At 31.5% G+C, this 18,291-nt stretch overlaps 1 protein-coding gene across 1 annotated transcript in view; it reads left to right on the top strand.

Moving 5' to 3' along the window:
* Positions 1–1,460: 1,460 nt before the first annotated feature.
* Smp_173030 (aminopeptidase A (M01 family)) overlaps positions 1,461–18,291 on the top strand; it is a gene marked incomplete at both ends in the record, with an annotated part of 28,770 nt that continues 11,939 nt past the window's right edge. Inside the window, 4 exons of the mRNA XM_018794541.1 lie at positions 1,461–1,509; positions 5,993–6,046; positions 13,779–14,032; positions 17,286–17,500. Coding sequence (XP_018648944.1) covers positions 1,461–1,509; positions 5,993–6,046; positions 13,779–14,032; positions 17,286–17,500 — 572 coding nt within the window. The remainder of the gene's footprint in view (positions 1,510–5,992; positions 6,047–13,778; positions 14,033–17,285; positions 17,501–18,291) is intronic.

Raw genomic sequence — 18,291 nt, 5'->3', positions numbered from 1 at the left:
ATCTTTATTTTTTGCTTCAGTTGGTTTATGATATTCTATAATCACCGACCAATGAGATCATTGATGAATGTTTAGGTCCAGACATTGTCGCACAATAATGTTTCGAACTTCAGAATAAAACTTTGGTTGCTTGTCTTAAAATTAACCAATATTAAGGACGTTATGAGTGTTTGGTTAAACAGAGATAGAATTACATTGTGAAGCAAGACCCAATCGGCTTTTGTTCTCTAGCTGGCATCACTCTGTGAAGGAAACTCTTCTTGTAATTCATAATATATAAAAGTTCATCACTTGATTAATACTAATGTTTCAAGTGGCGGTAAGCTATCCATCTTCTAAGTACACCATATAAATACCTTTTTTATTTTGTATAATTAGCGGCACTCGAAAGGACATCAATAAAATGTCATTTGAGACATAAAACCAAGGTGTCCTTGTAAACTTGAATAGACGGGTGTCTTCCTTAGGGTTTGAATCCACGTCACTCAGATTTACAGTTCAAGAATTTACAAATAAGCTATCCAGGAAGCGTTTGACATCTTGATACTGATTGGTCACTAAGCAATAACCGAAGTCATGTTTATCTAGTCCTGATTGCTATTCAGATTCTATCATTCATGTTTAAGTGTGGCTAATAACGAGTACCGAATAACTCGAAACATAGGTACAATGTTTCCTATTCACAACTGTTAGCCACCTAACATCAACGTATAATGCATGTTTTGTCGAATCATTTAAACTAATGATCACAGTTCAACAGGATAAATAAAATTCAATTAGCACTGAAGATTAGATAAATATGACATTGGTTATTACTCATTGAATAGTTAATCTACAAGTAATTACACACAAAGATTTGCTAACATCTTTATCAGCAGTTCAAAAAACATATCAATGCATTTTGTAAATGAATTAGGTTTTGTTCATTTGAACATTCCAGTCAATTTTGAGCTGTACAGATAAAAATATAAAAATGACGAGAATCAAAGGATATATCCAACGAAAAGTAACTGGGAAGAAATAAATCTGTTTGGTATTTTTAATCAATTTTGTTTCATACCTCAAATATCAGTTCCCATTTCCATTATGTAATGAATTTCTATTGCGAGTTTCCTAAAAATATGTGCGATCGTCTGAGGAACAATTACTCACGAGTCAAATTTGCTACTTATAGCGTCTAAGTAAAGTTTAGTAAAAAGTTGAGAAACAGTCATTTTGTATAGCAAATTGAGATTTTTTTATAAGATATTTAATACAAACTGAACGTAATTAAAAATAATTCGGAACCTAAATGATTATGAGTTATGGACCTTGTAAGTTATGCATCAGCTTATTGAACTTAGTATATGTATCATCCTATACATTGGTTATCTAAATTATTGTCATGTTGACATTTTTTCTTTTACATACCATAATGTTGCATTAAAAACATAATTGTCAAATGTATTTTACATTTTTGCATGGGAACTAGAGATTTAAATTTTCTTAATAAAAAAGATTTTGTAGAAAGTAAATTTACTTATACCCTACAATACATCAAGTTAAGAAAATTTTTTTTGGATAAATGACATGTAGAATACTTCGATTATTTCTATTCTTGAAATGAAACCAGTAGTTATTACGTCATGTCACCTATAAATCATTAGAATAACATTACTTTATTAAAAAGATGATACTCCAAAGTGTAGTGGTATCTATTTTAAAAAGTACTACTAACAAACAATTGATTTTTTAAAACTTACGTCCGACATTGTGACATTTAAATGGTATCAGTGTATAGTTGTGTCTTGACTTTAAGAAGTTTCTTTCAAAGCAGCTGACGAGATCAATATGTAATAGCGACGGAGAAAAAAACATTACTACAGTAAAGAAAAAGGGAGTATCCCAGCAGAATAGTGTGTTTGTTTTATGAATGTAATTTATAAATAAGTAATACAAAGTAAACATTTCTGACTGTTCATACAGATATTTCATAGAAAGAGATGTTCATTAAATACAGAAACAATATAACTATCTTTTGTTGTTTAACATATGAAACATTCAGTTGTTGATTCATTTATAAGGTACACAAATTTGGGTTTTATTTTTACTGAAACTAAATTGGTTTACTGATTAACAATGTTTTTGAGTTTAATGTTATGATCTGCACAGTCTCAATCTGGATGTATTTTAAAACTATATTAACGATATTGAAGTTATTGTCTACTAACAATTATTATGTTGAAAACAAAGGAATGAAGAGAATTTTCTTTCAGACAGTTTCGTTTATCCAAGCTAAATAATAGCATTTATAGTAATTTAACATATAATGTAGTCTGATAAAAAGGTGGAAAGAGTATTACATAACAATGTGCTTAGAAACTTCACTCATCTAAAAAGATTTGTGTGATGAACGTGAAGTGAAAAAACTGTGTAAGATGAAGTCACATGTGTGAAAGGTGACTATTCATTTAATGATTTTGAAAAAAGCCGAGGAAATAATCTAAAATGTGATAATAATCAATAATTAAAAAAATCTATTAAACATCAAAAGATAGTGTGGTGTGTGCTACTCATACCGTAATAAGTACATATAGTGAGTCAGGAATAGAATTTCTGGCAGCAGAAGGTCAAGAAAATCGAGAAGGAAGGAACGGGAACAAAAAGCGATTGGTATGGAAATTAAGGGACAGTCAAGTTTGAAATAACTGATTGATATTTTGCAAATAAGGCATTTACTGTTTGGTTCTCAGATTTGACTAAGACATCCTGTAATCTTGTGGTTAAAGTATTTCAGTTGTCCCCACTGGTGTTCTTGTACACTACGATAGTATTAACAGTAAATTTACAGAGTTTGATTAGTGAAACATCTTTAATTCTGCATTGATATATACTCGTTTGATCTGACTATTTTCTTTATCATTGAGTTCGTTATTTTGTTTCGAGACAAAAAATTGTAAGCTAAACAATATTGTTTTTATTTTCAAATATATACAACTTGACACATTTCGTAAGTTTACTAAGGGAAAATGAGAAAAAGTCCGTGTTTTTTGATGAGACTGCTATCTTACATGTAATTATTATTTTTGTTTGTTTCGTTTGTACTTCAAATAAGCAGACAACTATGAATGTGGACATTTTTTAGCTTGATGTTAATGTGAAATCTAAACTTCCAAACAAAAAAATATCCACTTTGCAAAATATTACTATTTAAAGGACATAGTGTTCATGTGTGCTTACATAAAAATGCATATTATATTACATAAGTAGTGCAATAGACTTGGATAAGCGAAATTTCTACTAAGTTTATACATTCAACAATTATTGTGTTTACAAGTGTTAAAAAAAACAAATAACATTTCAACATTTTTCCATTCTTTATTGATTTTCATATCTACGAATTCTCATCAATTATTCAAGTAGATGACTTTTTACAATTTAGTTTTACAATCAAATCTCATTCTTTTCAGAAGGGGGTTTTGTGGAGATTTTTGGTAATTTAATCGTTGAAACCATTAGTCAAAAAAAGCTAGACCATTGTGGAAAATCTCGAAGCACTGGATGACCATTTCGTCCTAGTATGGAACTTCTCAATAATGCACATCCATGATCTCGCTCGTGGGATTTGAACCCAGGCCACATTGGTCTCGCACTCATATGCTTAACCTACAGGATACTGAGCCGGCATCCAGCGGTGTTAGTGTCGCGCGTTCGTACGCAAGACCAACAGGTCCTTCGTTCAAATCCCGCGAGGTAAAGATCGTGATTGCGCACTGCTAAGAAGTCACATACTAGGCCATCCAGTGCTTACAGGTTTTCCAAGATGGTTTGCATTTTATTGACTTATGATTTCCCGACCATTGCTGTGGTGGTCTGGCTTGTCTATCGTGATGAACTAATCGAGCTATACTGGCTGGAACAATCGTTCCCTAAGATCCTATCATGTCAGGCAGGTCGGTTGAAGAGCGGTAGGGCTAAAAGCAGCAAACCCAAGGTCCGAAGGCAAAATCGTAGTGCTGACTGTACAGAGGTGTGGCGGCAGTGAGGTGTTTCCTTCAGACAACTAGCATAACAGCGATGCTACCTTCCCACAAGGAGGGGTGGGGTTAAAAAAGGTCGACCCTAAAAATGCACACCTCCCCATATTCCACGGATATCCGTCTCCGGCGGTAAAATCCCAACAAGTTCGGAGCTAACACAAAAACTACCCAGAAAAAGGTCGTGTGTGACCGGCCTCAAGCAGTTGTCCCTTGGGCACTGCGGTCACGCTCTCAGGTCATTAAGACCACTTCTAATCCAATTTTCTTTTCAGGTACCTCTAGAAGAACCCTTCCACGGTGTAGTCAACCGGGTAGTGATAACCGCCCTCATACCTCTAACAGCACTCAAGATCACTGTATTCATAATCAATCTCCTTCTTCAATTCCTATTATTCCTCCCACCTCGACTTTCAACACTAAACTTCCTCTTTCCGATTCCTCCTCAAGTGTCGCCATAACCATTTAAGAAATCTGAGTCTACTTGTATAAGGAAACAATTAACTTATTATTGTGCATTCAATTATTGATTAAAGAGAATCTTGTAAAAAAAAGTAAATAATAATTTTTTAAGGTAAAAGGATTTTGATAAGTTAACTTTAGTCTTAAAAAATAAAATAGAAAAAACCATCTAAATTTAAACTAAGTGAAAAAGAGTAGTACAAAGTTATCATGGAAGATAATGGAATGTAGGGGGGGGATTCGTAATTTAATTATTTATCTAATTGTCATAGGTTGACTTTAATTTTTTCATTATCGAATATTGATTTTCTCGAAAAAATATTTGCTGAACGAATTTCTAAAGATTTATGAAATTTGGAAATTATTCATGATTTTCATCTATTTTAGTTGTTACTTTTTTTGGAAAAATTAAAAAGAAGAAACGGGGAATAAACAAATGATGATTAACAAACAATCTGGCACAAAATGTCATTTAATGTAATGCAATTGGCTGTTTGTATGACCTTTTTCTCAAGAGAAACATTGTTGAAGAAAAAAGTATACATTATCCGGAGACCCATCACAAACCAGAAAACACTAGGAAACTGTTTTGTTCTTGTATGAAACTTCTCGGTATCGTTCGTCAAAGACTCTACAACGGATCAAACAAAGGACTGTAAAGTTATATTTATTAGGATGATCCATTAAGACTATCAAGTTAGAATCCCCTAACCCACCTTTCTCGTTTCAGCTTATTTAAGATATTGTGCGATTATTATAAGATTTCGTTAGTGATATCTACGTGACTCTTATTGCATACATTTTCGTCACTATTTTCGGATTCTCACTGAAATTTCAGGACATTTTCCCGAAGTTATTCTCTAAGATGCAAAAATGAGATCGAAGGAAATCACTTAGTTTTTAAAGTTAATATTCATTTTTATCTAACATCAGTTGAGGAATAAATTCAAGAATTGTTTCATTATTAAAGCTGATAGCTATATAGACGCAGTAGCTACGTGGATAATGTGATGACGTCTGAAGCGAACGGTAATAGGTTTGAGTCCTGGAATAAATATCGACTCTGGGATGCAGGCACACCCGGTTGACGCGTCCCAAGTAGGACGAAACGCGCTTACTGGATTCCACTGCTAGACATCATTCATCTTTTTCATTTTCCAATCAGCTTTTACAACCTCTCTAATTGATTTTTTGATTTCCTCACAATTTTACTTCTCTTAAATAAGTGTTTTTTGAAGAAACATTATAAGTAGTTCTTTTCATATTTTATACAATAGAAGGTTTCTTCCAGTTTTAACTTTAAAGTATAAATGAACTGTATAAAGTTATTACCCTGAATGATACATCAATTTCATTGTATATGCTTGAAACTGTATGCGTTTTTATTATAACAATCCACGTAATTATTTTCTCTTGATTAAGGTAAATCAAAAGTTTTATATAGATTAAAGAACTTTGTCACAATCTACAGTTTTCATCATATTCCCATTTATTTTACTCTTTATTTTGTTTAGATGCTGAGATCAATCATTTAAAATGTAATGAGCTTGATGAAATTTGTACTTCAGGTAAGCAAATAAGTTTTTCTGTACTATTTCTCGAATTATTGATCAGATTTAATAAATCACATTTAGGATGATTGTAAAACAGAATTGTATATATATATATATATATATATATATATATATATATATCATCAAGTATATTCCTGTTAACTAAATCCTTTTTATTTCGTTAAATCTTAGAATATTTACTAGTTTACCATTACAATGAATTCAACTGATTATGTAAGTTAACGAAAGTTAGGCAGCAAGATTTAATTAGTTGTACAGTCTTGTCCGAGATCGAATAGTACAAACTCCACAATGATGGAAGTCATTGTGAATTTCACAGTCAACTGAAAAGGTACGCTTATCTATAGTGTTTTCAGCGCTAAAACGCAGTGTGTCTCATTCAGACTTTGCATGAAAAGTGAATTTGAATGAGTTCATCATAAAGTGTACCTCTGATCGACTATATTACTTAATTTATCATCTCAGAATAAACTTACATTGAGCATTATAAAAATAAACTAACTGGTGTTTAGTTCATCAATTCTATCACGCAAGTGAAAATTAAGAAATAGGTGTATTACTAGTAATCTATCAAAATATATTGTAACTTCAAAATGGGTGTGATTACGTGCAAACTGCATGAATGATTACCATAAAAAATTGCAATAAAACTGAATAAGCCTAAACAAACAGCTGATTTTAGGTTCCACCTTTTGCTTGTACTTGATGTTCGTAAAATGTCTAGTTCTTCTGGAGAAAATATGACTTATTTTAATACCTTTTATTTAGCAGTACATTGCATACAGATTATATTTTTGAGTATAATGATACTACCGATGTCCTAATCCAATGTATTAAAAAATTGCTAGACGTTCTGTCAGTAGCTGTAATTAAAAAGAAATATATTTCACGAAACATGGCTTATAAAATTTAATTAGTCATCTATTTTCAAAAACTGGGTTAGCTGTTGGAAATCACAACATTATAGGACGTGTTTTATTCCGGCATTATACAGCATAGTTAGAAACAGAATTAGTAAATTGTCTATTATTGATAATTTTTTGGGTTACGGAATTTCCAAAGCAACATATATTACTGATAACAAAATCTTTATCAGTATAATAACTTACTTAACACACTTCAGCTTTTGAAGACGACAAGTGAAGTATAATGCGTACGGAAATGGACCTCGTGTCGATTATTTGAAACAAGAGTACCATTTTTTTCAACAAAACTAACATCTATTAAAGTAATAGTCGGACAATATTTTTCAAGGAATTTTAGTTTGCCTCTAAATTCATATGCTCCTTATTTCAACTCTACGAGGTTAAAAAATGAAATTATTATAATTTCATTTATTAAACATTTAATATTGGATTCATTTAAAGGTTGATGTAGGTGAATTGTCGTATCTTGAATCTGTCGTTTACATTACATCTTTACAAGTAAACTGAAGGACGTTTACATTATTTTAAATCCTAGGTCCATTTCTATCCTTAAATAATGGATATTTTAGCTAGTTTAACAATCTGCTCAGAATGTATTCAGGGCTACAAACTAAAGGTTTAATTTTATTATTATTAATTTTATTCTATTTAATCTTTTTTCTCCAAAGAGGTTTATTTTTTAAATAAGATCGTTTCAACTATCTGCCAATAATTTCAATTTCAGATAAATATTTTGCTTAAAGATTGTGTGTTTCTGACTATATACTGTTGGTCGGATAAGTTGACAGTTAGTATGGTCAAATAAAAAGTTCATAACACTGAGAAGATTTCAAATACCTTGCGTTACTTTCAGAAACCTATAATTTTTATATTGCTTCAGTCAAGTTATAACCTTACCGTAGTTGGTGTGGGATATTTTGTTAATTTTTATTCATATTTAATAAATAAGAACTTTTCGAGTTAAGATTTGTTCTTGTTTAAATGAATTGACAATGTTTGTGTAAATGGATGACTATATTGTATTTACAATGTATTAGTATAGTAGGAAAACTGTATATTGTTTGCCGTAAGAAATCCTGGAATGACAATCTCTAACAAGTTGTGAGTTATCTAATTCAAAAATCAGGAAAGTATTCATGAGAAACAGAAGGGCAGTTAAATACTTTCTACACTCTTACAGAAGATTGTGCAATTATTGTGTTACCTAGTTCCAACAGGTGAAAAATTAATATTACTGCTTTAAAAACGTCAATACTTTACAAATTCTAGCTGGTTGTAAAGTGTAATAATCATATTTAGCTTTAAAAAGATCAAACCTTATTATATCATGACTCACTTTCATATGATAGTTCAATGATAGTTCTCTATTAACAGAATATATTATTAGTTTGAGTTGACGTATCAAGCCTATCCAAATCTTTCATTTTATATTTTCATATGAGACTGTTACTGAAACATACTTAGATATTACTTGGATAAAATTGTCATTTAAACAGAGATAACATGTACAATTAGTTTGTTTAGTTGTGCAAATAATTATTCGCTTCTATATGTCATAAAAAACAAAAGAGAATACATGTGAATTGTTTCAGAAGAAATGAAAATAATCTATCCGTTTATTTTGCAAGATATTTTCAACTGAAAACAATTATAATAATTTTAATAGTTGGATTCATGAGTCGATTAAAGCTAGACCACCATGGAAAACCTCGAAGCACTGGACAGTCGTTTCATCTCAGTATAGGACTTCTCAGCAGTGGTTTGGAGTTTAAGCTAGATAAAAAGTCATGGGTTCGAATGACGTATGCGAGATCGTGGATGCGCGCTGCTAAGAAGTTCCATACTAGGACAAAAGAGCCGTTCAGTGCTTCCAGGTTTTCTATGATAGTCTAGCTTTAAATGATTCATGAATTCAACTTTAAAATTACTACAATCTCTAAAAAACTCTATTTTTCATAGTAATTTCCTTTAGGAAAATTAAAACCACTACATAATAATTAAAATAAATTGTAATGAAAGATGATGTTTTCATTATTTTTATATTTTTTTTTTATTATTTTAAAAAATTGTCACAATTTTCTACATTTTGACTTAGTTTCTATTTGCCTAAAGAATTAATTTTATTCTTATAAATTTTAATTATATACGCTTATCTATATTTTAGTTTTTTACTTAAAGTTACTTGACCTCAAATATAAATAATAAAAAAAATAGTAACCATCGTTATAATAATTATCATGGTTATATAACTATACTATCTTTAATTTTATCGGTTAACCTGTGAACTTTTTTCTATCATTTTTTTTTGCTTTTTTATTAATTAACTATGATTAATAAAAAAAAAGTTTTTTTGGGGGGGATATAAAACTTAATTAAGGGTTTAGTTATGCATGAAAATTAATTATAATTTGTATGACCTTGATAGTTAAGTGAAGCTGTAATTTTGAAATCTTTTTTGTTAAATATAAAAGAAAAAAATTTCCCTTTTAAAATTAAATTTCTACAAATAATCATTGATAAATTGTAAAACTGAATTAATTGTTATATGGATCATATTGGTCATCTTGATACATTGTAAATTTTATGAATCAAAACGTCGTAATTCATGATGACCATCTCTGAAACTCAAAACAATTGTCAATCAACACTAAGATCAAGATTTTCAATACAAATGTCAAAACAGTTCTACTGTATGGGGCGGAAACCTAGAGAACTACGAAAGCCATCATCCAGAAGATATAGGTGTTTATTAACAGTTGTCTAAGCAAGATATTTTGGATCCGTTGGCCAGACACTATCAGCAACAAGCTACTGTGGGAGAGAACAAACGAGATTCCATCCAGTGGAGGAAGAAATCGGGGAGAAGCGTTGCAAGTGGATAGGATACAAATTGAGGAAAACACCCAACAACGTCACAAGACAAGCCCTCACATGGGATCGTGAAGGCCAAAGGAGAAGAGAAAGACTAAAGAACACATAACACCGAGAAATGGAGATAGACATGAGAATAATGAACAACAACTGGACAGAACTAGAAAGGAAGGCGCAGTCAGAACAGAATGGGTTGTAGAATTATGGTCGGTGGCCTATGCTCCATCGGGAGTAGGGAACGTAAGTATGTATTATGGCCATCAACTTAGTCTATGAAGAATTTAAGTGATAATCAGAATATTTTAAAAGAATATTATTGAACATTGAATATTTTTTTATCATCGAGCAATTCAATAAAATTGTATGATACATTGAGGAAAATATCCGGTATCGGTTTCGTATGAAACATCTATGTTACCTTTGACGAATATGACACAGTAAATGATACTTCAAAGTTGATAGAAGGAGTTGATTTTTATTTCAGATGCACTAACTTGTATGAATAAACTAATAAAATGTTTATGAATTCATTTGTATAAGTGAATAAAATAATCCAGCGAAACAGTAATGACCAATGCTTTCTATATTCATACCAGCTCAAATCTTGACAGACTTCTCTCAATGGGAATAATATCATTTTCAATTACATGTTTGTTGAATCTCTCATTTTGAGATTACATTGTTGAATAAAGATAACGTTTTTCTGACTACATATATGTTATAAGATATGGCTTCTTACAGAAGTTTCATTATTTAAAAATATTTTAGTATTAGGAGGACTAAATTCATCGAATTTGTGAAAACCATCCATTTTAAGATGGTAGAGAGTATTTATACCTATGACGATGGTGTTGGAGTTTCTGTGGTGTTCCTCAGAAGGAATATGAAAGCTTCATAACTGACCCATCCAGATTAGAGATCGCAGCAACTTCAATGTGCTAATCACAATATTTAAATCAGAATTTAACTTGTCACTATGTTGGAATAAACCACTATCAGGAAAAAAAGTTACTGAACGTTGTTGTAAAAACTACTGTAGAATGTGCATCGAAACTAAGTATCATTTATTCTCATGTTTCTTCGCTTGTAATGTAAATTATACTTTATTTTTTTTTCTCAGTCTAAAGATACCACCAGTATTGTAGTTTGGCAACTCTTTACCAGCAACACCTTCTATAATCGAATCGCGCCCACACAGTTAAACCAAAAGTCAGAAGCGAGGAGGTAGGAAGATATTTTTGATCGGTTATCAATATATCGAGAAGTGACTGAACTAATCTGGCTAATGATCGTGGGAGACGTTTCCCACGCCGTTCGCTAGCGTGATCTGGTACGGATGCATGACCGAACGCCTTCAGCTAAACGAGTCCACTAAAACTAATGTGGTCAGCATCCAATGTCGAACACTTACAGAGCTATTGATTTTGGGGAATTATTTACAGCTACAAGTCTATTACAAGTAACATTGTTTGTCAATACAAATACTAACCAATTTATCATGCTTCTCTTCTTTCCCAGTTAATTTTTGCTTCTCTATCAACATGTTTGTGTATTTGTTTGACAAATATAAACATATTTACTTCCTACCCTGACCTTAGTAATTACAGTAATAAGTAGGCAAGTTGTATATATGAATAAGAAAATCGGTAAAATAAAAAACAAAAAAATTGAAACCACATGATTGATGTTTATTTCAGGTTAGATTGTATTTAACCGATATTAGTAAATAATAATAGTCAATCATTGTAACGATTAACAAAATTATGATGATAATTCTTTCTAATACAATAGAATTCTGAAAATAAGCAACAACAATACTACAGTGTATGACTAAAATAAAATGGTTCACCCACTTTAAAGTGAAAGCATAAACCTAACTAGATGTATTGCCTTCAACAGTATCATAATCGAGGTCTGATTGATAATTTCAAATAGATTGAACATTAAATATAGTTTCCTTTGAATGTATTTTATAATATGAAAGTAAACAATATGTTGTTTAACAAGATAGTAAGTTTATTTAACAATAGAGACAATGATAATTATTTGACTTTATTAAACATTATTAAACTGTAATCATTATATTTTCATATTCTAATCTGATCAGGGTTGTAAAGATGAACATATTTGATGTTAGACTATACGATCCTTAAGAGTAATTAAAACAGTAAAAAGTGTGTTTTTGTTTTCTTCAAATATTTCAAATGTCATTTTATTTATTTATTTAAACATATAAATATTGATACAAAGGGGCACCAGATATATATGCGCCACAAAAATCTCATTTGATTTGTGTGAGGGTTGTGATACTGTCCAGATGCCCAAACTGAACCAGGTGGTTTTCTTAGGTGCCACATCTGGAGCTTTTGACCGAAAGGTGTGATCCACAAGGCAATGGAGCATCGTGAGGAGATGCAATCCCCTGGTAGCTGGTGACCAACGATTGATTCATACGCCATTTGTTCCCTCAGGATCCTGGAGCACATGTACATCACTGGTTTGGGATCAGGATTTTTCCAACTCCCCTAGGTGAACTTTCGGTGTCCACCAAGCCGGTTAGAGCGCCGGACATTCGCTTTTCGTCCTCTCAATTTGGTAGACAACAGTCCCACCGTGAGAAGGCAGTGAGTAGGATTTCCCTGTCGGTGGCTGTATACGCATGGCCATGTAAGAGCATTTCGAGAGGAAGAACGGACTCTTTCCACTTGAGGCCGTACCAAGGCATTTGGGGGCTTCAAATTTCAAAATGTTAGAAAAGCTGATGCCAACCAACTAGTGATAAAAATTTTGTAAAAACATATTTAATAAAATTACCCTCATTGCAGAATAAGATATGGAACTGTATTTTTTTTTAAAAGTGGAAATAAAACACAATCACAAAACATTAAAGACTATAAATTATTTTGTTTTGTATAATGAATGATAAATTTTATAAGTGAGCATTAAACTTTAAATAGTACGTCAATAGTTTTGGTTTATTTTGCATAGGTAGAGAATTTATCTTTACATTTTTAAAACATAGGTATATATGCAAAGATGGATAGTGGCTAGCAGTGGAATCCAGGACGCGAGGTTCGTCCTATTCGGGAGTCGTCAGCTGGATGTACCTACATCTCAGAGTTGATGTTCACCCTAACCACTATCCATCTTTGCTTATAATGCTTGTGAAGTAAGGCTATATCGAGGCAATAAGCACAGTATGCGCACATGCCAATAAGAGACTGACCAGTTGCAGTCCTAAGAATCAATGGAAAGATTCAAACAAAATACTTATAGGTGTATATTTTTTAGTACAATTCAAACATTTATGAACGATATTTCATTGTAATTGTTAATTAGTTAATGAATTTATAAACTATCTTAGTTTGAATACAACCTTTATCTTCTGACTACAATTATATTCATCTACTGAAGAGTATCACATATTGAAGCATATTATTTGTAGTTGATCTCAAAGACCAAAAATTCTAACCGATTATAAGAGGTTGGGAAGAAAACATCTGAAGCCTGTTACTTGGATAACTTCAGTAGGTACACACTATACATGTAAATCTATTTATACTACTTTTTAATCCTTTAAATAGTTACTGTAAATTTGAAGAATTGTAGTAGGATAATAATTTCAGAGTACATACTAAATTTGAGAAACTGTCAATCAATTCAGTTTTCAAAGTATAATAATCTTCAATTTTTTTCAAAAACTCTTTTCAATAATAACTTCTTAGGGAAATTTTATACTGTAAACTGTATTGTACATGATAGAAATAGATAGTTAAAAGTCTTATATAAGATTCAGTAATATTGAACTTTGTATAGTACCTTGGTATAGTAACTGTCAAGTTTCAATACGTTAAACTGAAGTATTTACAGTAAAAGAAAATTGCAAAAGTTTTTTTAAGTCTTGTTGAATTTATTTTATGCTTATTTAGAAAATGCAACAGATGACCTATTACAACGAGCACTTGAATCATTATCAAATCGATCAATGAAAGATGTACGATTACCATACACAGTAATTCCAAGTTTCTATGATTTAAAACTTCAAGTTCATTTACATCAAGGAAAACCAGAAACATTCTTTTTTAATGGATCTGTTACTATCAAAATTTATTGCTCAGTATCTACCAAACACTTCTTTGTACATGCTCATAGTCGTTTAAATATTAGCTTAGATGAAATCAGTGTAAGTTATGCATTTGATTATCAATTTACTTACGTTTTAAAATTATTTATTTAAGTATTTACCAATTTGAAAAATAATAATCCAGAATGAATCTGTCATACTTATACTACTAAATTTTATAAAAGTTCATCAATAACTCCGATTCAAATGAATTTGAATACATTATTAATGAGATTATCATATTGTGGTGTGTGCTACTGATGTTGACAGATATAAGTAATATGTATCACCATTCGGAAGTGAAATACCTGGAGGCAGAAGGTTAAGAAGATCGGAGAGAAGGAGAACAAGAACAGAAAGTGATGGGTGTGGGAACGAAGAAACAATCAAGTTTGATACGATTGACTGATATTCTGCAAATGAAGATTTTACTGTATGGTCCTCAGGTTTTATTAGGAGAATCTATAATTTTGAGTTCAAACACATTTTTGTTGTCTCCTACTGGTGTTCTCGTTCACTACAATTCTACTGACTAAACCTCAGTAATGATATATATTTAATCTTGAAGATAAAGAAACAAAGTCAATGAATATAAATTAATGACATTATAGCATTACTATTTAAGGATCAGGGTAGATAGAATATGTATATTGCACTGACATGTTATTGTTCAATCATGTCACCATCTTCAACACTATTGACATGCTTATTACATCAAATGTTGACAAAACCGACAGAATCCCTGTTGTATAATTTCGTAAATAACACTTCGAAATTCCTTTCATGTTTTCACCTACAATATTTATCCTCAGATAAAAAACAATCATGCTTAAATTATCAATAGGAAACTTACTAATGTAAAGAATCTCTTCATTCCCTTGAATCATGTATTTATTATTATAATGTATTATGCTAATCAGTTGATGTTTCACAAACATCAATTAGAAACAGAACTGTATTGGTTGGAACTATAAAACGTTTCATGCTTAGTTAACAACGGAAATATTTCAATGAAATATAATGTGAAGTGTAAATGTTTACTAAGTGGAATGGTTGAAGTTAGACAGTGACAGCGTTGAATGCCGGCTCAGTGTTCTAGAAGTTTAGCTTTCACGTGCTAGATCAAACGTCGTGGGTTCGAGTCACGCATGTGAGATCGTGAATGTGCACTGCTGAAGTGTCCCATACTAGGAGGAAACGGCCGTCCAGTGCTTCTAGGTTTTCTATGATGGTCTAGCTTTAATTGATTCATGAATTCAACAAATAAATTTGTTATAACTTTCAAAATGTATGACAAAAAAGCTAAACATTAAATTTTTAATCGCAAACATCAATATAATTTTATCTATTTGTTAAAATAGAAAAACTTGTACTTGTATTGATTTACAAATGAAAAATCTGTTTTTCTTGACTACATTTAAACATCTGTTTTATTGAGTTGTTTTTTCAATGTATTGGGAAAAGAAATAAAAAGTTTGTGTGTACAATATAAATATACATGTATCTGTATTTAAATGTAAATCAATTATTGTTTTATCATTTATGCCTGATAAAGATTTTGGATGTCGCCAATGTTTAATGAATTCATTAGATTTTCTTTTTTACTACAATGTTACAATGATACAGTTATGAAGAAGAAGAAGAAGAAGGAAAAAATATAAGATAAGCAACAATCCCATATGGTTTTGAAAATGAAGATGAAATTGAATTGAGTTAAAACGAATTTTTTCATCGATTCCCATTTTCACTTTACCAGTTAATAAGAAGAGTTTTTCAGTTGATGAAAATAACGAATTTTTACTTAGTTGTTATCTTGTCAGTAATCTGTGTACTGTAAAATGTCTTTACTCTAACTGACGTTATTTTAACTATTTATAACTAAATAGTCTAACTAATTTATAACGTTTATATGGGCGTTTGTCTCAATGAAATATGATTTTTATCAGAAGGGGTTTTGTGAAGATTTAGTATTTTCATAGTTGAAAGCGTGAGCCAATTGAAGCTAGATCACCAAGGAAAACCTGGAAGCACTGAACGGTCCTTTCGTCCTACTGTGGGATTCCTCAGCAGTGCGCATTCACGATCTCACATGCGTGACTCGAACCCACGACGTTTGATCTAGCACGTGAAAGCTAAACTTCTAGAACACTGAGCCGGCATTCAACGCTGTCACTGTCTAACTTCAACCATTCCACTTAGTAAACATTTACACTTCACATTATATTTCATTGAAATATTTCCGTTGTTAACTAAGCATGAAACGTTTTATAGTTCCAACCAATACAGTTCTGTTTCTAATTGATGTTTGTGAAACATCAACTGATTAGCATAATACATTATAATAATAAATATATGATTCAAGGGAATGAAGAGATTCTTTACATTAGTAAGTTTCCTATTGATAATTTAAGCATGATTGTTTTTTATCTGAGGATAAATATTGTAGGTGAAAACATGAAAGGAATTTCGAAGTGTTATTTACGAAATTATACAACAGGGATTCTATCGGTTTTGTCAACATTTGATGTAATAAGCATGTCAATGGTGTTGAAAATGGTAACAGGATTTAACAATAACGGCTGTCCAGTGCTTCCAGGTTTTCTTTGGTGGTCTAGCTTCAATTCACTAATGCTTTCGACTATGAAATATGATTTGTTTATTCATAGGTGAGTATTTCATTTAGACTAATTGTTCAGTAACAACCAATGATTTTTCAACTCATTCCTTTATCAAAGATTTTCTATATGTTCGGTTTAAAATTCAGCAAAACTGTTTAATAATGGTGATAGTCTATAACTACATTTCGGATTTCAAATAGTAGCAAAATATAGTGAATATATTAACAAACTTACTCTAATCCTTTGATTAGTGTCTACCCCACTACCTTTATAAAGGTATTTTCATGGGTCACAGAAATGAATAAGTTCAAAGAGTATTTTACTTATAGATCTAAAGAAAGTTACTTACTTTCCTGGTTTCAATTCTGTCATTATTTGCGCAGAATTTACATGAATAATACAAAAAATCACAATGGAAATAAAATTAGAACGGATCTTTTTTTTGAAGTCTTTTCAGTCACCAACTAATAATTAACCATCCCTTTACGTACATTTGTCTGAGTAAAACAGTTTTAAACTTACTAATTTTGTGTAATTCTTTAACTTATAAGTAAAAAAGAATTAACCAACAACTGACAAGTTACAAGGATATACATATTTCATAATAAATGTTTAGATAAAACAGTTTGAAAGTAATTTATGTAAATACCTAAGACATGTAAACATTTCTTTAAAAAATATTATTTATTATTTAGATATCTATTCTAAATGATGATGGTGATTCACACGGTAATATTGATCTTAGAAATATTTCATATGAAGAAGACTTAGAATGGTATAAAATAGAACTAGTACAATCACTTCAACCTTTTACTTATTATAAATTAGCGTTTGGACAATTTCGTTCGGCTTTAAATGATGAACTGAAAGGTTGGTATTTGAGCAAGTATATAGAAAATGGAACGTATAAGTAAGTTTTGATCAGAAATAATAACAGAATAATATCATTTAATTTGTTTCATTTCGTTAGAAATATACTTACTTACTTGCTTACGCCTGTTACTCCCAATGGAGCATTGGCCGCCGACCAGCATTCTCCAACCAACTCTGTCCTAGGCCTTCCTTTCTACTTCTATCTAACGTCTGTTCATTCTTCTCATGTCTGTCTCCATTTCTCGACGTAATGTGTTCTTTGGTCTTCCTCTTCTCTTTTGGCCTTCAGAATTCCATGTGAGAGCTTGCGTTGTGATGCAGTTGGGTGATTTCCTAAATGTGTGTCCTGTTCACTTCCAGCGCTTCTTCCCGACGGAGTCTAGTTTGTTCTCTCTCACAGTAGCTTGTTGCTGATAGTGTCTGGCCAACGGATCCGAAGTATCTTGCGTAGATAATTGTTAATAAACACCTATATCTTCTGGATGATGGCTTTTGTAGTTCTTCACGTCTCCGCCCCATACAGTAGAACTGTTTTGACATTTGTATTGAAAACTCTGATCTTGGTATTGGTTGACAATTGTTTTGAGTTCCAGATGTTCTTCAGTTATATAAATGCTGCTCTTGCTTTGCTGATCCACGCCCTCACATCTGCATCTGATCACCCGTGCTCATCAATGATGCTGCTCAGATATGTAAAGGTTTCCACATCTTCCAAAGCTTCTCCATCAAGTGTAATTCGATTGGTGCCTGCTGTGTTGTACCGGAGAATCTTGCTTTTCCCTTTGTGTATGTTGAGACCTACTGCTGCTGAGGCTGCTGCTACACTGG

Source organism: Schistosoma mansoni, chromosome 1 (assembly GCF_000237925.1).
Source record: "Schistosoma mansoni strain Puerto Rico chromosome 1, complete genome".
In the NCBI taxonomy this organism is placed as follows: domain Eukaryota; kingdom Metazoa; phylum Platyhelminthes; class Trematoda; order Strigeidida; family Schistosomatidae; genus Schistosoma; species Schistosoma mansoni.
This window is presented reverse-complemented; position numbering and strand designations above follow the sequence as displayed.